The following is a 22182-nucleotide window of genomic DNA, read 5'->3' as shown; positions in this document are numbered from 1 at the left end:
GGTACTCCAATCCGCCATAGAACGAAGAAGGACAGGGAAATGCTTGACTGTGGGGCGGCGGTAATGACACTTTGCGCTGTTCGTTCTTTATCAAACGAGACGAAGAAGAAAATGAGGCGGAAGAGGAGGAGCCTGGAGCGTCTTCTTACTAATGTTCCTCCTGAGTTTAGTGTTTATTTAGTTTTATTTTGATTCATGTCAGTGCTTGACGCAAATTTTAACGAAGAGGAACGACTATTTCACGTCTCACCAAAATGAAGTGAGTATTCCATTGTGTTGCTGTTTTTGTTGTCAGTATTGGTATGATATCATGATTTCGGCCAGCAATTCACATTCTGACATGGATAATATAAATGAACTTTGTAGTGGCTCCGGTTTATTTCTCGCTAAAATCAGCGCTGATTGCTGGTTCGTTAGCACGTTAGCTTAGCTTAATTCAGGTGAACATCTAAATGAACAGTTCGACAGTTCAAGTCCGACTGTAAATTTGAAACTGTGTTATTTCTGAATAAATGAAAAGCCAGTCGGGAACATACACAGTAAGTCTGACATTTAACACATTGGCCGTAAAAATTTATTCATTCATGTGTTCATCATTTTCTGAAGCTAATCAGGGTCAGACTGTGTGTCAGAATAAATTGATACTGTTATTATCACTGTTGCATGTAGGAAATTTGCGACACAAATGTGGAATGCATGTGATTTCACGCACGTGTTGAATAATGCCAGATGTTAACGTCCTAAGATATTTTCATATTTTGATTGATGCAACTAAGGAATGAAATCTAATTTTGTTGAAATCATGTGACGATAGAATGAAGCAGTTAAATTTTTCACGCCATCATATTTGAACAAAAAAGATTAAGCAAGGTCTGCATCATTTGTGAAGTTGGTTACATTGTGTTGTTAATTGCAGGCTCAACATTGAGGGTCTGTTGGTGTATTTTCCATATGACTACATCTATCCTGAGCAGTATTCATACATGCTTGAGCTGAAGAGAACACTTGATGCTAAGGTGGGTGGTGTTGAGCAACTCTGTTTATCCGAAAGCTAATAAAGATGCAGTTCATTCAGTTTGATTTAACAGTGTAGACGTTAAACACAAAACAAACTAAGAGATATCATTGAGATTTTGTGAACATACTATAAAGAGAATTTCTCAAGCAAGCACAGAGTCGCTGGAGTCAGAGCAATAAGGTTTAAATTCTTACAGCAAGGAGACAACCCAGCATGGTAATACAGAGTTGTCATAAGTCTAAGATGAATGCATGTGTTTTAATAGAGGAAAAGCTGGGTGCACAAGGTCACCACCCGCTGAGATGCTGGCAGTCTCAATAAGTATTACTGAAACATGAAGATAACCTGGGTGCAGTGTCTAAATGTCATGATATATGTCAAGTCAAGCTAAGATAGTGGGAAATAGATGAGTACATTGTGTTCTATAATTGATTGATAAATTTGTCTAACACATACACTGATCAGACACATTGTCTCCACAAATAGCTGCAGACAATATAAAATTTTAAAAACAAACAACAACCAAAAAAAAAACATTTACGGGGTATTCCATGAAGCAGGATTACGCAAACAGTTCCGTTAGAGTTCCGTTCTATCACTGTAGTTTATGAGTTCCTGCTGAGTTACCATAGTGACTTTTACAGTTCCTGACAAAAGTCTTGTCACTTATCCAAGTTGTAGGAACAACAAATAATTTAACTTGGAGTCGATCATTTGGAATCAGAAATGGCTTATACAGGGTTCCCGCGGGTCCTTAAAAAGTCTTTATTTAAAATCCGGGTAATTAAAGCCTTCAATTGTCTTAAATTTACCATAAATTTGCTATAGGTATTACATTTCCAGACAGTGTTTAATGTCAATGGGAAAGCACAGTGGTTAACCTTAAAACATAGTGTGTAGCCTATTTGTTTGATTAACTTCGTACGAAGCACGTGTTGTAAATGAGAGACTCAGCAATTAATAACCGCTTTACGGTAGGTCAACGACAGACTAACATCGGGCTGCATGCAGCCATTATGCACTATGGTTGTGGTCGGTCATAGACATATTTTTTAGTGATGGTAAACTTGGTTCTTTTTACTGAATCGAGTTTAAATTAGTCATTCACCAAAGTGAATCAAGTTTTTGAGTCACACAGTCAGTTACCCAGTAGGTGCATACTGCGAGCTGCCGATATTCAGCTCGCAAGGAGGGAGGGAGTGTGTCAATGAGTGATATGTTCATCTTCATGGCTCAAGTATATCGTGAGCTGCAGCCATTTGTAGCTCACCCGGAGGGAGGGGTGAGTTAACGACTCGTGCGTGCTGACTGTATTTACTGTGAGCTTAGTGAGTCTTGTGTTTTGAGTGGAGCTAGGTTGACGTCAGCTTGTTTGAGTGCTTTCTCCCTCGTTCACAGCTCATAGCAGGGAAGGAAATAGTGACGGTTCACCAGGGGAAATGGGGAGTTCAGTTAAAAAACACGAACTGTTGCTTTCGCCACACTTACAATGATTAGCTTGATACGTTTCTACAAGTGCTGTTAGAATAGCAGTTACACAGCAATGATATTGATTGGTGTCTTCAGTTAGCTGTGCAACTAACTAGCGGTAGCAGGAATGAGTCAGTGGGGACCAAGAGTCATGCTTCATGAGTCAGTAAAGCGATTCGTGAGTTCATGACTCGCACAACACGAATATTTATATGTTTATGGTGGGAGTGCTCAGGCCTGGGACACCGCCCCATGTTAAAGGATCAGAACAGACACGCTGTCTGTGTGAGCCACAGCAGCGGCGCGTCATTGATCCAATTCTCGCCCATTGAAAATGATCTGTTCAGCATCACATAGACATCATACCATCAACAATCCATAATGTATGTCAATGTCGCAATCATATAACTTCCGGTGTGTTTCACTAGCACATATTTAAAAAATTTTTCTTTTAAACAGTTATGACATATTGACAGGACTGTGTATTGCGCCTTTAACTGCTCCATAATACAAGCCCGCTTGTTTTTGCTGGCTTATGTTTTAGGAAATTTTCATACTTAATCAAGGTAAAGGTAAACTTAACTATCCCACAAATGGGAAAATCATGTGGTCACCATTGCACACTCCCTTTTAAAAACAGTAAAAACATAATACAAAACATAAGAAGACAATGCTAGGACAGAATAGACAAAAAACAATTAAAAACTTTATCAGCATTAAAAAGCATAAAAGACTAAGTGCTCATACATAAATACAGTGTGCTAATTAAAAATGCTCAGGTTTTAAATGTGTTGTACAGTCTAATTACTGTGGGCACAAAGGACTGGTTATGCCTTGTGGTCCTAATTTTCTTTTGTAGGATTCTGCCTCTCGACCTGTTACTTCTTAAGAAGTTCAGATGGAGAGGGTGGGTTGGGTCAATTTAAGATCTGTTCTTTTTTTTTTCTTTTTTTTCGACTGAGGTCATTGTACAATTGAACAACAGAAGCCTGGTCCACTCCAATGATTTTACTGGCTGTTAGAACTATTTGTTGCGGTTTCCTCTGGTCGTTAATGGTCATGTTTCTGAAGGCACAGATAAGGCCAAAGGATAACACACTCTGCAAGAGTGCTTTGTAAAACATCTGCAGAATGCTGGCGTCTATCTTAAAATTGTAAAGTTTCCTCAGGAAGAACATCCTCTTTTCCAACTTTTTAAACTTATTTTGTGCACATACATTAAAACTTTGTTGTCGTATTTGTATGTTGAGACCCGCTCTACTACTACACCATTTATGTCTGAGGATGGGACTGTAATTCCGTTTTTATGAAAATGATCTTCTTGGTTTTCTTGGCGTTAACAACAAGGTAATTATCTGTACACCATTTGATAAAACCCTGCATTTCCCTCTCAAAACCCTCTAGAGATGCAGTATTGGATTTTAAAAAGCCAACCAATGCTGTGTCGTCCGCAGATTTAAAATAAGTGAGGTTTGAGAAGGTTGCTTGGCAGTTATTGTTGTATAAGTTGTATAAAATAGGAGATAACGCACCCTTGTGGTGCACCATTATTTATAGTTTTTAATGATGAGACACATGAATTCAATTTCACTAGTTGACTGCGATTAGTCAGAAAGTCAAATATCCACAGAACTAGTCAGGGATAGAGAGGGAGAGAGAGAGGGAGGGAGAGGGAGAGGGAGAGAGAGAGAGAGTGAGAGAGAGAGATTTCATATTTCTTATTTCTTTCAGTTCAGCTGAAAAATCATTTGTATCAAATCTACAGTAAAAATCATTCAAGTCAAGATGTTTTTTCGGCTTATATCTTGTGATTGTCTGAACCCCCTTCCATGCTCTCCTAGCATCTCCTAGCAAGAGTTCTCAAGTTTGTTTTTGCGTTTATATGCTACTTTACAGTCCCATATCATAGTTTTTATTTATTTTATTTTTTTCTGCACAGCCCTTCTCTCTTCTTTATTTTTTCCTTTTATGGTTAAGAAGTTGTTTTTGTTCTGGTGTTACCCAGGGCTTGTTGTTGGGAAACAACTTAACAGTCTTTTAGGGAATGATTGTGTCCTTGCAGAATGTTATTGTTGTGCCTTGGGTTGTGTATAGTGTTGCCTCTTATCAAGTCTGAATCTAGAAGGAATGTTCTTTACCGTGGATTGACTTGAGAACAATTACAGATGGAAGGAGTGTAACAAAGGCTTAATTTATGCGGGTTTTTATTAATTAAAAAAAGGGGAAATAAAAACATGCTCATTATATACAGGTGCAAGTGAAAGCATAAACTAGGTGAAACAGGTGAGCTATGTAAATGGAATGGCATGATATGACAATGATCACTCAGAACAACCCGCTGAGGAAGCAGATAAATGCCACCTTACTTGGTAGACTACTCAACTGGCCATGAAAAGAGCAGATGTCCGCGTCGAGGTCCTTCGTCATGGCCTCCCAAGCTAGACTGATCTTCAGCTGAAGTGGCTGTCGGTCTGGCTCGTCCCTCTTCAGTGGCAGTGTTGTCTTTTGTGCGACCTGCTTGGTTATTGAGTTAATATCCGAATTATTCTTCTCTTTCCTGATGAAAACAGACTGGAGCCGAGGGCGGCACAAGCGGCAACGCAAGACGCTGGAGGCTGAGTCCTGTGCAGCCAAACTTGTTCCGGTCTCCAGCAGCCTGGCTTCACATTGGAACTTAGCCCCTGTAGCTTAGCGGCTAAATTCTGACTTTTCTGAAGTTTCTTTTTCTGTTGTGGTTGTTATTGCTTTGTCAGGTCTCCTGGGGAAGCTCTCCTCTTCAGAACTTCCCCAGAACTCTGCCTAGACTCCATAAATTTATTGGGGGCCGACCCACGGGTGTGGTCTGGTTGGATTTTAGCTACGTCTTTCATTCACCCAAGTTTGAAGTTATATGTAAGACCAGGATAAATGTATCGTTTGATAAGTACAGTTTTCTCTGCTTGTTGTGGTTACTTCGGCGGACATGGTTTCATTCACTGATTCACTGTAAAACACAATTAAATCACAGAGCACACAAACAAATGAACTAAGAAAAGCTAATTGTCATGCATATCTTGACTGGGTGTGGAAAATCAGAAACGTGGCTATGGACAGTGTATAAAGTGTCTTTTTTTTTTTTTTGCTTTCTCAGACATTTATGAGTGGAATCCAAGTACGTAGGTTATGGTGTGGTGGCAACACGCCATTGGTTCCAATGGCTTGCCATCAGGTGGTGCTGTGGCTGCGTGATTGGAGTAGTTCATTATTCGGTGTAAGTCCTATCTCTGTCAAATTAGCTTGTAGAAAAACAGTTTGAATAGCTACAAAGTCCCTTATTTTGCAGAGAAGTCGGTTCGGCGTCTTTGCAGTCTCTTACTTGATCATATATATATGTGCGCTTCCAGTTCTGGTGGAAATTAGGCTTCGACACATTTTGGTGGTAGTAGCGATGCATCTTTGAAGCAAGGACGGGCCCTGGGGAGTCCTGGCTGTAGTCCTGGCTGTAGGTGACCCGTGCTGATCGGTGTGGCCGGTAGCATGTTGGACGATTTCGGTAAAATAAAGAGGCCAGGATCAGCAGGGAAAAGACTTGATTCAGCCCCATGGTTAGGCCAACACTTTACTGAGTTATGGCTTGTTTAAGCCCTGTTGTTACTTACAAATACACATCTAACCAAACAAACATGGGAGAAGTGCAGGGACCTTATCGCCACTTGTGCATGCACTAAAAAGTCGGTAGTCAATAATCAGTAGTGTAGTCTACTTTTTTTGTAGTGGGTATACCTTACTTCAACATGCAAAGGTGGGGCAGTGCAAATTTAACAACAAATTGAAGATTGATCAGGATTGAAGAGGATGCATTTAAGATGTGGTTGGTGTCGGCTGAAACAACAATGAGCACGTTTACATGCACAGTTAAGTCGAGCCACTGTTATAGCTCGATAAAGGACTTATGTCCTTGTCCCAGTATACATGCACAGGAGTGAAATCAAGTTATTTGTTGAACTCATGTTGCCTCCACTACGATAGATGGCGGTATGCGCTCTTTCGACTTGTGGGTAATAGGTCACTTCTGATTGACCTATGATGTCACAGACCACAACAGAGGTGGAAAGAAACAAAGACTGGTTAGCTAGCAAGTTAGCGACTCAGAGGTAAAGAGGCACGACAAAGGACAACCACCCTATAAATTTGTACATAACTTCGCCATGTTACCGACTGCTTTTGTATGACCCCATACATTTGCGTTTACATTTTAAATGCCGTTCGACATCCGGGTCATAACTTGAGCACAGATCACCTCCTCCGGTTACAGTTCGATTGCCCATATAGATGCAGCAGCAGATCGACCTTCAATCGCATTATCTGGATTCGTTAGTACAACAATTTTCAGTTCAACTTCAGCCGAGCTAAATGTGTTTACATTTACTTTAAAAGTCCAGTTTTGGTCGGTTGTTTTTCTGTCTTGCAAAGCAGACTATAGTAGACCAGTGGTTCTTAAACTTTTTTCCTTGAACCCCCCTTGCCTATGTCCAAGACAAGCCAGACCCCTCCAACTCCAAATACTACCTGCATATACACGCTAAAAGAATAAAATGATTAATTACTTTTATTTGCAAAAATTCTTCCTTTTTATGTTCTCAGGTGTATCTAATAACTGCAAGGACATTTAACTAGGCCTGGTGTCTCTTTTTGTGAGAGCTTAAAATTAAACTAACTTCTATAAACAGATGAACAGAGTGGACACAGACACACACACACACACACCTTACAGAAGGAATAAAGATAGACTTCCAGAGATGTATCAGGACCTAAGCCTATACTTGCAGCTCTGTCACAGATCTCTTTCAGACAGTTAACTTAAACAGGATCTGCTGATATCCACATACACATCATTTCAACACAGTTTGGGACATCTGTTGTTAATTACAATAATAACAAACATTGATAACAATAAACAAGTTATTCCTTAAGTTTTTACGCTGTGCCAGTTTATTCAGTCACAAACTAATGACCACCTTGGGCTTGCATACCTTTGGCCAGGGATGTGATGTCAGGTGATGCTGTTTTTATCGTCACAAGGGCACTGAATGCTGTGTCAGACAAGTACGTAGTGCTAAATGGGAGTATAACCCTTGTTGTTGCACATTTGGCCAGTCTGGGAACAATAGCTTGCCCTTTGACAATCCAAATGTTTTTGTATCCCTTCTCCTACAGAATCAGCTTGAAGTTTACAAAGCTCATCTTCACAGCCGAGGTATTCCACATCCTCGAAGCTGGAATTGTAAGGGTCCAGCACCCACGATTCCTTTGATAAGTACTCATTGATATCTGTGAAGTGGCTCTTAATCTCCTCACGCAGCAGGTTCAGGTGCTTGGTGAACTTTGTGCGTAAAGACTTATGCACAGTGCCTGCCAGCAGACTGCTTCAGCAGCAGTGGAAGGTACTGTTTGACATTTTTGCAACTCTGTAATCCAGTTTGCCCACAAAAGCGTGTAGGGCGTCTTTGCGATTCATAATCTTGATTCTGGTCCCTGCATCTGCTTGTTTGTCTCATTGTAGAGTGTGAATATATATGCCGTTTTGATCCAAAATGCTTCAGTCAGTTGTTCACACAATGGATGACTATGATCTTGCAAGAATTCCTTTATTTTTATCTTGCAGCTCCATAAAACGCACAAGCACTTGTCCACGCGATAACCATTGCACCTCCATGTGTAGCAGTAGTGTTTGATGTGCTTCATCCTCGCACAGCTGGGTAGAAAGTCTTTTGGTAGATGGGCGATCTTTAATAAAGTTTTCAACTTTAACAACAGTTGACAGGTTGTCACAAAGATCTTCTGAAAGTTTTTTACTTGCCAGTGCTTGCCGATGTAGCATGCAATGGAAAATCAAGCATCCTGGGGCTTTTCCTTAACGCACCTGTTAAACCCCTTGTTTTTGCCATCATCGCTGCGGCCCCGTCATTGCAACATGCCACCAGGTTTTCATAAGATGGATTGTTGGATGAGAGATATGAATCCACAGCCATAAATATATCCTGGCTGGTTGTTGTTGTCTCTAGATTTGTAGACATAAGAATGTCTTGTTTCAGGTCCTCACCATCGATATATTGCACATAAACAATGAGGACGGACTCGCCTGCCACTGTTGTTGTCTCATCAAGTTGAATAGCAAAATTAACATTCCTCAACTTCTCATGCAGCTGTTTTTGGCAATTTGCAACCATTTTATCAATTCTGTCTTTCACAATGCTATCCGAGAGTGGGACGGTTACTTTATCAAAAACATGCTGTCCACACAATCTCTCCACAATTTTCAGGCAGGCGGGTTTGATTAGCTGCTCTCAAATATTGTGTGGCTTTATTCTTTGCAATTAACAGCGAACAGTCAAATGATGCCTCCGTGGCTCTGTGTAAATCACTACCTGCTCTTTCACAAGCTTTTCTGATGTCCGTGAATCTTCTTTATAGTGCCAATTGCTTCTTCCTCTCAAAATATTCCAGACTTTCTCCAATAGTCTGGTTGTGCTTAGTCTCCTGGTGTCGTTTCAGTTTGCTTGGCTTCATGCTGTCCTTAGCTAGCTTCTCACCACAAATCACAATCTGAGAACTGTCCTGTCCTTCCATAAAACCAAAATCAAGGTAACTCTCGAGATATTGCCTTGTTTTCTTTGATACAGAGGACTCATCTGTACTTTTATGTTTCTCAGACATTGTGTATTATTCATAAAATGGTGGCAGCAGGAAAACAGTAAGGGATGAATTGCCGCGCTTGCTAGATGACGTGAAGGTTGCCTAGCAATGCAAATTCAGAAGTCAGGTAATATACCTTAATGAATTTATATGTGAACCAAAAATATGTTTTAATTCGGATTATACAAAATTTTGATTATCCTATTGGATATGTTGTTTTTTAACCAAAAACAACAACAAACCAACTTTGGCCCATGCGCGTCTTCCATGGTTTTATATTTATCAATTCATTAGGGCTTTCCATAGCATTGGGACATGCACAAAGCCAGACTGTATAAGCCTGGCCTGACCCAGTGTGATTAAACAAGTGGATTGAAACAAGAGTTAATTAGTGGAATGGTTTAAGAATTCATTTGGAGATGGTGCTAGTGTCAGCATAGCTGTATTAGCCAGGGCTTTATTTAGCTGATGATAAAGTACCCCCCAATTGTTGTTTCATGCTGCGTTGCAGTGAGGAAGAATGACCAGTGTGTTCACTTTGTGTCTTGTCTTGTTGTGTTCAGGGTCATGGAGTCCTGGAGATGCCTTCAGGAACGGGGAAGACCATCTCTCTGCTGTCACTTATAGTTGCTTATCAGAGGGTGAGCTTCAGTGCACTGATGTTGTGTGGCATTTTTTGTTCACTGTTTCACAGCAACACACTAACATGTCTTCTCTTTCAGGCTTTTCCTCTTGAAGTGACAAAGTTAATATACTGCTCCAGAACAGTTCCTGAGATTGAGAAGGTGAGTCAGTGTCAGTGAAATTGTCTTTTAGACTGGTGTGAAAAGTTCAAACAGTAAAATGTGTTTATTGTATTTTTAGCTGACATTAAGAAGCTGTCAATGTCATTTTCTCATTAGGTTGTGGAGGAGCTGAGGAAACTGATGGAGTTTTATTCCAAACAAACCAGAGAGAGCAACAACTTCTTAGCTCTGGCTCTTTCCTCCAGAAGAAACCTCTGCATTCATCCTGAGGTCTGCACACCAACACACACCAGCCAGCCATTACATTAGACCAAGCTTTGTGGTTGTCTTTGTCTTGCATGTTAAAAACATTAAATACTCGTCTGCCGCTACTGGAACAGGTTCCTCTGCTTAATTCCAGGTTAGCTCTCTGCGCTTTGGTAAGGAGGTCGACGGGAAGTGCCACAGTCTGACAGCTTCCTACATTCGGGCACAACACCACAGTAACCCCAGCTTTCCCGTCTGTCAGTTCTATGAGGTATGAGGTCGTCTGAGGTCAAGTGATCGAGAGTAGCTGAGGAGGCTGTTAATAGTTGATAAAAAGCAGTTTGTGAGCCACATCAAGATGCAGCATTTAGTTGCAGCTACAGGAGGATTGTCTCTATGCTCGGATCTTAAAAGATTGTAAGTGCACACATAACAGAGCACATACCCGCTCTCTGATCACCTAAGGCTTTGCTGCTCTGCGCTATATGAAATCTTGTCACATCTGTGACAGTGTTTAACTTTTTTTCAGATCAACCTGGTCCTAAAAAGTGTTGTGTGTCTCCACTCATTGGTTTGTTTCTGCAGGAGTTTGATGCTGTTGGCCGACAAGTGCCTCTTCCTGCTGGAATCTATAACCTTGATGACCTTAAGGACTTTGGTCGGAGGAAAGGCTGGTGTCCCTATTATCTGGCTCGCTACTCGGTACGTTCCTCTGTAGCCACCCAGTCTTTGTGCCTGCAGAGCAGACCCCAGGCCCAGGAACAGACGTTCCACAACCTTCTTACTGTGGGGCAACACTGCTAACCACTATGCTGCTGCGCTGCCCTAAATAATAAATATAATAATCAGAAATTAAGATTTAAAAAGTCACAGATGTGGGCCACAGTGATATAAAGATCCCTCACTCTGGGTTTTTAATAGCTTAGGTAAAATGAAAAGGCCATGACCAGGAGACCTGAGGGACAAAAGCAGATCTGATGAATAAGTCGGACTCAAACCGGCATGGCTTAGGGTAAGGCGTTAGCTGTTGCACAAAAATTTTTAAATAAAAGTTGATGTGACTGTGAGAATATAGTGATGATGGTATTGGTCAACAGAAAATATTTTTGACGACTAACTAGCCCTGCTAACTCGGAACTAACTCTTCTACTACTAATGTATTTAAAATAAGTGTTGTGAATTCTTCCATGCTGTCGAAATGGTGGCATCTAGTGGACCAAACCATGGTGCAGCTCTGAAAGGAGTGGTAATTGCTGACAGTTGTGTTGGGAGCACAGGTGCGCCTGCAGTCAGCATTTAAAGCCCAGCTCAGTCATTCAGAGCTTGCTCTGACCTCCATCCACTCCCAGGCCATGTGTCTTTGACCATCTAAGACTGTTTAACCTTTGTTTGACCGCATTTTCTTTCTTTTTGTTGGAAGAGGGAAATGGATTGTTTAAAGTTATGTTAATTTATTGCTTTGGTTGTTTGTCAATACAGAAACCATGGTTATGAGTGGAATTAAATCCTCAAACTGACTTCAATTGTCATCAGCTCTTTAATTTGAGACACTTGAATGGTCAGCACTTTCAATAGAACCCACAAGTTTCAATAATAAGTTAACAAATTTCTATATGGTTCACTTAATTATTTGCTATGATGAGAAGAAGAAATAGGTTGAAAGTAGTACATTCATTGGAAACCTGTGACTCCTGACTTTCTCTGCCATCAGATTCTACATGCTAACATTGTGGTGTACAGCTACCACTACCTGCTGGACCCGAAGATTGCTGACCTGGTGTCAAAAGAATTGGCCAAGAAATCGGTGGTGGTGTTTGATGAGGCTCATAACATTGGTAAGAGCTGTAATGGGTACAAATATATTCATTGAACATGTCTCTCCTCTTTATTCCTCCTCCTCTTCATAGCTGCGGTTTCTCTTTTTTCAGACAATGTTTGTATTGACTCAATGAGTGTGAACATCACCAGGCGAACACTGGACCATTGCCAGAACAACGTGGACACGCTTCACAACACAATACACAAGTAAGAGTGTGGCCAAGTTCAGAAGCATTGAAATTAACAATCTTCAGAGAAATGTTCTTGAAAGGTTATGCACTGTAGAGAGGTGGTTGTGTGTGCTGCAGCTGGGTTCCTGCAGGTCCTTAAATTGTCTTATATTCACCATAAATTTGCTGTAGGTATTACATTTCCAGGTGGTGCCTTTTAATGCCGATGGAAAGCAGTGGTTGAACTTAAATCATAGTTTTTGATTAACTTAGTACAAAGACCATGTAGTAAATGAGAGGCTTGATTAGAGAGATGCGAATAATAGCTGTTTTATGGTACGTCAGCGACAGACTGACGTCGGGCTGCGTGACACAATTACGTTGTCGACGTGAGCAGTTTCAACATGCAAAGATGGGGAAGTGCAAATTTAATGACAAATGGATGGAAGAGTATGTGTTTAGAATGTGGTTGGCGCCAGCTGAAAACAAGGAGACAATGTGCAAATTATGCAAACAGACTTTTTCCGTTAGGGACCATGGGTCTCAAAGCGCTATGTGGCAGCAGCTAGCCACAGCGGGGCCAAGTTTAAATTGTCTACGTTTTTTTTTAATATATATATATTATATATATATATTTTTATTTATATATATATTTTTTTTTAATATATATATATATATATATATATATATATATATATATATATATATATATATATATATAAAAAAGAGCATAGAAACAATATTAAGTATTTAACATTAAATATTGTGTATGTCACAGCAATGCTTTGGAATTGGCAGTCAGGTGTCTGACAAATGGGTTTAATTATCAGCTACGGATGTTATAATTTTACCTATGTACAGCTGGGATTTTCGTTAATCGATCTCGGTTCTGACAGGATAAAAGAGACAGATGCGGCCAAGCTGAAGGAGGAATACAGGCGACTGGTTGAGGGGTTGAAGGAAGCCAATGTTGCCAGGGAAACAGATGTCTACCTCTCTAATCCGGTGTTACCAGATGAAATTCTTCAAGGTACAATGGTCAGCAAAACATGAACAGAGTTTTTTTTTTTTAGATTTTCATGCTTTCTGGATGTGACTCTGTCTGTTCTCTCTCAGAGGCTGTTCCTGGTACAATCCGAACTGCTGAACACTTTGTTGGCTTCTTGCGGCGTTTCCTGGAGTACCTGAAGTCTCGTCTGCGGGTCCAACATGTCATACAGGAGAGTGCCCCACAGTTCCTCAAAGACATCTATGACAAAGTGTGCATTGACCGCAAGCCTCTTAGGTGAGATGATGCAATTGAAAATAAATGGAATGAATTCTATCAGATCTGAGATCAATTCCTACTCTTTCTTCTCCTAAGCTGCCAACTTTTTCTGTCACTCACATGTTTGGGTTAAATTGGTTCAAGACATTTAGCATCATCCTGATGATGTGATCAATGTCTACAGTGACCCCCTGTGATGCAATGCATTTTAGGTTGTTGGGTTCTGTGTAAACAAGCAGTAGTGGAAGAAAGATGCATTTCCGCACAGTGATGTTGTCCTGACCAGTCAAATTTTTTATTTATTTTTTTAAACTACATCCCTGTCTCTTTCAGGTTTTGTGCTGAACGACTGCAGTCACTATTACGAACTCTGGAGATCACTGACATCGCAGACTTCTCGGCTGCCACTCTCATCTCCAACTTTGCCACTCTGGTCAGCACCTACAGCCAAGGTGCCCCCGGCCATATTGGAAAACATGTGACTTTATCTTCTACCTCTATTTATTCTGTTTGTCTTGTTCACCTCAATTGGTTGTTTCTGCCCTGTTAAAAATTGTAGATCTGTCACAAGTTAATCTGTTTCCATTATTTTGATTTCACACAGCAGTTCAGACAACTTAATAGATCTGATTCTGGATAAACAAAGATATAGCCTGAAACTAGTCTGATTGGTGGGGGGGATATTACTGTGAGGTAGCGATTCAAATTCATAATTTTGTTTATCTGTTTACTGCTCTTAAAGTTAAAATGGAACTTTGTTTGGTCTGTTCGGGCTCTTATTTATGTTCTTCTCATTTCTCTCAGGTTTTACTATAATCATTGAGCCTTTTGAAGACAGAACTCCAACGATTGCCAACCCTGTGCTCCATTTCAGGTGGACTAAAATTGATACTGATGATGTCATGTTAGACTGAACATTTTGCCTGAGACAAAATGAATGAATTTCACTTTGTGCTAAACTTCCCAGCTGCTCAAACACTGGGGCATCATTAAAGTATTTTTTTTGAACTGGTGCTGGAGGACCGAGGAGTCCCACTCTTTATTACACCATTTCACTAGATGAAGTTAGCTCGTGGAGCCAGTTTTTGATTACAGCCTATCAAAGGACTTGAAGGAAGTTTTTCCTTGCCACTGTCACCAATTGCTTGCTCATCGGGGGAAACTGTTGGGTCTCTTTAAATAGTTTTCTCAAGAGTTTGGTCTCGACCTGCTCTATATGTAAAGTACCTTGATGTAACTTTATGATTTGGCACTATACAAATCTGATTTGAAGAAATAATCTGATATAAACCTAAATTGTCTTTGTTTATGTCTGTCCTCAGCTGCATGGATCCGTCAATAGCAATCAAACCTGTGTTTCAAAGGTTTCAATCAGTCATCATTACTTCAGGGGTAAGAGGCACAGGATATTCCGGTCCTCTACACAGTCTGTAAATCCCAATGATTTCTCCAGCTGTTTCATGAGAAGTTAAAACCTCTTCCAGTTCCTTTAAATCTAGTCCTGTATCTCTGTGGTATATTTGAAAATTATCACATTTTGGTGAATTTCGTCTGTCTTGGATAAATTCTAGAAACATATTGTTTCCATCTTTGTTCAAAACAGAAACCTCAATATTAAATTTATCAGTGCTGTGATGAGGTTTTGATTTTTGTTTTTTTTTTTTGTTTTTTTTTTTGTTTAACATGAAGTTGTGATGTCCACTCACAAAATGAATGACAGTCGACAGACTGCTCTCATCCTGACTGTCTTTCTGTTTGTCCTTCCCAGACTCTCTCTCCACTTGACATCTATCCCCGAATCTTGGACTTCCACCCTGTTACCATGGCATCATTCACCATGACGCTGGCTCGTACCTGCCTCTGCCCTTTGGTGTGTAACAATTCATAAACACAATCACTGTTAGCGCCAGTGAAATGATTGAGCTGATGAACTAAATCGTGTGGTGTTTTTTGTTTTTTTTTTTTTTTTTTTTTGCAGATTGTTGGAAGAGGAAATGATCAGGTGGCTTTGAGCTCAAAGTTTGAGACCAGAGAAGACTTTGGTCAGTAGATCATTTACTATCACATGAGCTAAAGAAAAAACTGTGAACCTTTCCAATGAATACAGATCACTAATCCTGTCATCATTAGTGACTTGGGCTCTGCCCAGAGTCACTATTGCCTCTTATAGCCTTTGGCTATAGAGACAATAGTGACTTTGGTCAGTAGATCATTTACTATCACATGATCTAAAGAAAATACTATGTGAACCTTTCCAATGAATACAGATCACTATTCCTGTCATCATTAGTGACTCGGGCTCTGCCCAGAGTCACTTATAGCCTTTGACTATAGCGTTATCCTACGTGTTTATTATTCTTTTTAATTTTAATATTATTACTATTCCTCTTCCATAAAATTTTGATTGCCTTCTTGTCAGAGGGCTTTGAATTCAGCCCCACGGACCCCAGCCCATCATCTGGGGCCTGTTTGGGATCATTCTGCTATTGATTTTCTGGGTATAATACGATATTTTGGTGCCGAAAACGTGGCCAAAAAACCCATTCATATCCTATGAGAGATGGCGAAAATCCTCAATCTTCAGCTTTTTCAAACCTCTGATACTTTGGCATACGTCCAGCTACACAGTCCATTTTACCTTTAAAACTGAGGAATATTTGTTGTCTTTCAAGTTGTCATCTTTCTGATATCTTTTAAACTTTTCAATCAGCAATTGTTGTGATGCTTGTTTCACATCATTTCTGCTGAAAATTTTAGTTTCCCGTGTGTGTGTATTGGAGGGAGGGTGGGGGGGCGCTGATGAACACTATGGCCATCAGTTTGAAGGATTTCTTCTCTGACAAATCAATGATGTCATCAGACTCCAGATATGAGAGCTGATGATCAACTGTTACTACTGACAATTTTGTTAGACTGCAGAACATACACAGACTGATAAAAAGATGCGCTCACACAGAGACAAATATACACATGCACAAAGACAAATATACAGATGCACACAGGAACGCACATAATGAGACAAACACAGCTGACAGACACACAACAGATGGACAGCCTTTGTCAGTTTTTACAATAGTGTCACAGGGTGCATGTGTGAAATAGATGTCTCAATTAAATAGTTGTCTAAAGACATGTCTGTCTGTGTATATTCTCATTCAAACAGATCATAACAGTCCAACAGTTGAATCGAAAGCAGCTGAACTCAGGACTTGGGTTTTGTCAAAGAAACTTTGCCTCTTATCCAAAGGGCTTCGTCAGTTCCTAACACCTTGGTCTGACTGGTCTGATGCATGCGTGGCACACAGTTATAGTTCAATATATCTGTACATCTACCACGTCGACATCCCCATCCCAGCAGCAACCCCCCGAGTCACTCTCGAAATTTCTGCCAAGGAATTTTTTAGTTATTGTTGTTCTTCAATGTTTCCAGCTGTGATTCGTAACTATGGCAACCTACTGATGGAGATGTCTGCCATCGTTCCTGATGGCATTGTTGCATTTTTTACCAGCTACGTCTACATGGAGAACATTGTGGCATCTTGGTATGAACAGGTCAGTGTGTGATTGCGTACACACACAAGCTCATGGTCTTTCTGACTCACTGAGCAGTGCTGATCATTTGCCTTGTCGTTCAAAGTCATGCTAATTAGAATTGAAAATGTATTTAAAGAAATCCAGTGCCACTCCTTGGAATCTCCCCGGCTCACTGGTGTAGTTTGGTTTTAATTACTTATTTGAAGTAAAGTGACTGTGATGTGACATTGAAGTTTCAAGAAGAGTTTAACACATCTGATCACATTTATTGAACAGACTAACCCTGTTTTCAAAATAAACATTAATTGAAACAGAATACTATACGCCCCCCATTAAATAAACGTAGAAATATTTTGTTCTCCATGAACATATCTAGTGCAAATTTGAAAATATAAATAAAAATGTTAATAAATTCTTAAATTACAGCCACATTAGCTCCACAAACAAGACACACGTTTACTGGCAATGTTGATTAAATATATACTCTGCCTCCCACCTGTTCTGAAAGCCCCTGGTTTCAAAGTCCATTCTTTGCTTGGCCATTTTTAGGGTCTAGCTTAAATGTCGTGGTTTTAATTGTAAACATCCACAGATGTTTGAAATTTGACAAATGAAATTATCTTGCAGGCTGGATATAATTGTATCCCAGCCAGATATGCATCCAGTCCTGTACCATTGCTCTGTCAATCAGATTTTATGAGTGTGAAAATATGATTACAGTCCTGATGTTAGTTGTGTCCGTTTTCAGGGCATCCTGGAGAATATCCAGAGGAACAAGCTGATCTTCATTGAAACTCAGGATGCAGCAGAGACTAGCATGGCCCTGGAGAAATACCAGGAGGTTGGACACACCTCATTTAACATTATTCCATTTGAAGTTGTAAGTGTGGTGAAGGTAATGATGCAGACTAATTTTAATTTTTCTCGTGTGTCTTCAGGCGTGTGAAAATGGCAGAGGGGCTATCCTCCTGTCCGTGGCCAGAGGAAAAGTGTCTGAGGGAATAGATTTTGGTAAATGATCAGGTCACTATGATCTCCAGGGACTGCAGCATATATTATTATTATTATTTTTTTTTTTTTGGTCACAATGTGAAGACAGAAACAAAATTTAATCTGAGCTCAAGTGTAATGAATTCACTTTTTAAACTGTTATCTTGTTCTGTTCTCTGTTCAGTGCATCATTTTGGCCGAGCAGTCATCATGTTTGGAGTACCGTATGTTTACACACAGAGTCGCATCCTCAAGGTCAGACTTTCCTGTGCCCACACCTGTGTCTAACATCACCCTCTTGGCGTAACGTTCTCTTTATAGAGAAGGTCCATCAGTTAGGGATAGTGGACAGATAAATACGTAATGAGTTAGACAAAGATCTTGTTTTTCATTTACTGTCAAATTGAAAACTTTAAACATAAAACCACTCCCTGAACAAAAGATGGTTCTTTAAAAAAAAAAAAAAAAAAAAAACCCATACCTTAGGTTGGAAAATAAAAATAAGTAATAAAATAAAGATCAATTAGTGTGGCATGTAGAAAATACTGTATAGTTGAAGTATTTTCAACTTCATATTCAAATTGCTCAATTAAATAAAAAAACTCAATGGCTTCACAAGCCAGTTGAAATAGCTTGAAGACTTACTCACATGCTTCATTCTTCAATATAGAAAACAGAAAATATAGGCCTCATGCTCCTTTGTGCTAACGCTAGGTGCTAAAATGAGTTGCCAGATGGCTCCGCATGACCCATCTTTACTAACATTAGACTGGGTTGTTGGTTAGGTTCATTAACTCAAATTTTTGGGTTGGCTTAAACTCAGCAAGGTTGGTCTATGCTATGTGCTAAACGAGGTTGCTAGGATGACACGACAACAAAATATGGATTTGTGTGAAAGTGTTTGTCATCCAAAGGAAACAAAAGTGACAAGTAGTTCCTTGCTTTAACATGTAATATTTTCAGTATGTTCGGTACACACATGCACTCAAACCAAACGCCCTGTACTGGATGGTTCGGTATGAATAAACCTACTGTATTTTGAATGAACGTACATACTTATATACACATACTATTGTATATACAATCGAGATGTGCTGTAAGTGCATATTTTCGGCTTTAATTTGAGTGTATTTACATCCAAATTAGATGAATAGTGTAGGAATTACAACAGGTTTTATAAATGCCCTCCACTTTTTTAGGGGCCATAGTAATTGATCAATTTGCTGCTTAGCTGTTCCATGACAAGGTGTGTGTTGTTCCCTAGTTATTTCATTTACAAGGAGCAGAATAAAGGTCCACAATTAATTTCAGATGTACTATTTGCGTTTGGAATCTGGTGAGGTCAACTCTCAGTATGAAGTATAAAGAGCTGTCACTATCAGTGAAGCAAGCCATCAGTAGACTAAAATTTCAAAAACAAACCCATCAAAGAGAGCGCAAAAACATTGGTGTGGGAAAATCAACTAATTGGTACATTCTTAAAATTAAAGAACGCACTCGATAACATCAAAAGACCCAGAAGGCTGCAGTAAACAAGTGTGGCGGATGACATATGAATCCTTTCCCTGGTCAAGAAAAACCTCAAGAACACTCTCGAGGAGGTAGATGCCTTTGTTTCAAGGTTAACAATTAAGAGAAGATTTCAGCAGAGTGATTACAGAGGGTTCACCACAAGGTATAATCTATTGGTGAGCCTCAAAAACAGGAAGGCCAGATTAGAGTATGCCAAAAATCATTCAAAAGAGTCTCTGCAGTTTTGGAACAACATCCAATGGACAGATAACACAAAAATCAACTTGTATCAAAATGATGGGAAGAGTATGCAGCAGAGAATCAACTCAAAATCCAAAGCATACCTCATCAATTAAACATGATGGAGGTTGTGTAATGGTGTGGCCATGTATGGCTGCTAATGGGTTAGTATGGGTTACTAGTTCTCTTATTGATGATGTGACTACTGATAAGAGCAGCAGGATGAATTCTGAAATGTTCTGGGCAATATCTGCTCAAATTCAGCTGAAAGCTGAACAGCGATTTGTGATGATGGACAATGACCTGAAGCATATTGCAAAAGCATCCAAAGGGTTTTTTTTTTTTTTAAGGCAAATAAATGGAATGCCAAGTCTCACACACACAGTGAGTGTGACAGACTGTTCCACCCAATCAGAATAGAGTAAAGAGCGTGTTGGCCCATTCGCTCATTCCTTCTCAGCTCCATCTTCTCGTCCAAATAATAATTCATATTGATTTCAAAAACCAAGATGGCCAAAAGGCTTCAAACTGTACCAGTCTGAGTTAGCCAGGGTTATGGTGTCAAATGGTGGCTCCTTCACTGAATTTGCACCTCTTCAAAACAGCTGTCCTCCCTTAAAGTTTAACAGTTAAAGACTTAACCAAACTGCCAATGTGTCTATAGTAATGAACTGTCACTGAATTTATTTTGCATTGTTTCCTCCTCATTCGAATTTAGAGTTTAGATCTAAAAATGAAGTTGACACACTGAACCTGATGTTTTATTTTTTAGGAAAACTGTGAACATTGTCAGAAGAGGAACAGGGTCATGTATATACAATGAGTCTTTTATGCTGTTAATATATTTTAAATCTGAAGAATTTTGTTCCTATGGAAAATATCAAAGAAGGAAATTTAGTTTAACCCTTGACCTTCAGATGTTTCCTTCCTTCAGTCTAACCGAACTGCTGTTTCAGGCTCGTCTTGAGTACCTTCGAGACCAGTTTCAGATCAGAGAGAATGACTTCCTGACATTCGATGCCATGCGTCATGCTGCTCAGTGTGTGGGCAGAGCCATCAGAGGCAAGACGGACTATGGGCTCATGATTTTTGCTGATAAGGTTTGTGGTCACCTGTCCCCTCACAGAGCCTGCCCTCCCCCAGAGCAGTAGGTGGCTGTTTTATCAGTTTATGATGGAGCAGTGACCTCCTTTTTTTTTTTTTTTTCTTCTCCCCCCCCCTTTCTTCTCTCTACAGCGTTATGCCCGGGCAGACAAACGGGGGAAGCTTCCTCGCTGGATTCAGGAGCATATCACTGACGGCAGTCTGAACCTGACAGTAGACGAGGCAGTCCAGCTCTCTAAGCACTTCCTGCGGCAGATGGCTCAGCCTTTCAGACAAGTAAAATTCACACCTCTTACGAACAATACACTGATTGCTAAGTTTATCCTGACAAGAGTCTGAGTCAACACTTAATATTCTTGAGCTGATAAAAATAATTAATCTATTAATATAAGAAAGTCCATGAGAAGTGGTACGTTTTTTTCACACATTGTCTGGATCATGATCTGAGACCATTGTGTTATGTTGATGTTTGTACGTAAGGTACAATAAGATGATTTTTGATTTCTAATTAAGCTGAATTTACAATCCTGACCAGAAGTTGTATCACTTGCTTATATATTCATATTTCTGCCAATGTTGCTCAGTTCATTAAACTGACCAATAGATGATGTAATAAAGTGACAAAGATTTGATATTTACATTTAAGTCCAATATTTAGATAATTTTTGCAAAAGAGTCAAATCATATAAAGTGCACATTTACATATATGGCTCCAAGGATACACTAATCAGCCATAACATTGACCACTGAGACACTGACAGTTGACATTAATATCATATAATACCTGGTTACTATAGCAACAGCCAAATTTTTTGTCATGGCTCCTCCCCCTCTCCTGCCCCGACCCAATCTTCAGGAAGACCAGCTGGGTTTGTCTCTGTTGACTCTGGAGCAGCTTGAGTCGGAGGAGATGCTGCAGAAAATTGCTCAGGTCGCTCATCAGACATGAAGGTCACATACTCTGACATCATCACCGTAACACCCATGGAGAGGTCAACAGTGACATGGTCTCTGAGTGGATACAGGATTGAATACAGCCAGATTTTCAGAAATCTGTTTCTTTATGATACAAAATCTTCTACCTGATCATTTTCACAAAAAAAAAAAAAAATTCATTCTGATTAAAAAAGAAAAAAAAAAGAAAAAAAAGATTTAAATATTTTTATGTAGAAATATAAAAAAGCAGATGTTAGAAATGTTTCAACAGGAATGTTGGTTCATGTGTGGTGTCATACAGACAATTCACATTACTACTGTAACTATGCAGAGTCGTATTTTACTGTTTTCATCTGTTTTTCAACCAGGAATAAAAATCCATGTTTGTATTGAAAATTACTTAAGTTTTATTTCTCACATTTTAATCTTGATGACGTGATTTCACTCACAACTCAA

At 39.7% G+C, this 22182-nt stretch overlaps 1 protein-coding gene across 2 annotated transcripts; it reads left to right on the top strand.

Annotated features, from left to right (window-relative positions):
• The first annotated feature begins 121 nt into the window (after positions 1 to 121).
• On the top strand, positions 122 to 21956 carry ercc2 (excision repair cross-complementation group 2). Of its 2 annotated transcripts, XM_029516785.1 has the most exons (23): positions 122 to 259; positions 917 to 1016; positions 9727 to 9804; positions 9886 to 9948; positions 10066 to 10179; positions 10310 to 10426; positions 10741 to 10857; positions 11867 to 11990; positions 12084 to 12180; positions 13040 to 13173; positions 13260 to 13428; positions 13744 to 13862; positions 14215 to 14284; positions 14733 to 14802; positions 15179 to 15280; positions 15389 to 15452; positions 16841 to 16962; positions 17693 to 17785; positions 17883 to 17955; positions 18119 to 18189; positions 20643 to 20786; positions 20923 to 21066; positions 21647 to 21956. In XM_029516785.1, the coding sequence occupies exons 1-23, from the start codon at positions 255 to 257 to the stop codon at positions 21737 to 21739; spliced, it is 2283 nt and encodes a 760-aa protein (XP_029372645.1). In that variant the 5' UTR covers positions 122 to 254; the 3' UTR covers positions 21740 to 21956. The 2 variants fall into 2 exon arrangements, with proteins under 2 accessions (XP_029372645.1, XP_029372646.1); XM_029516786.1 differs by lacking the exons at positions 122 to 259; positions 917 to 1016 and adding an exon at positions 9255 to 9290.
• The last annotated feature ends 226 nt before the right edge of the window (positions 21957 to 22182 follow it).

This window comes from Echeneis naucrates, chromosome 13 (genome assembly GCF_900963305.1).
Source record: "Echeneis naucrates chromosome 13, fEcheNa1.1, whole genome shotgun sequence".
NCBI lineage: Eukaryota > Metazoa > Chordata > Actinopteri > Carangiformes > Echeneidae > Echeneis > Echeneis naucrates.
The sequence above is the reverse complement of the archived record's forward strand: the minus strand, read 5'-3'. Positions and strand labels throughout refer to the sequence as shown.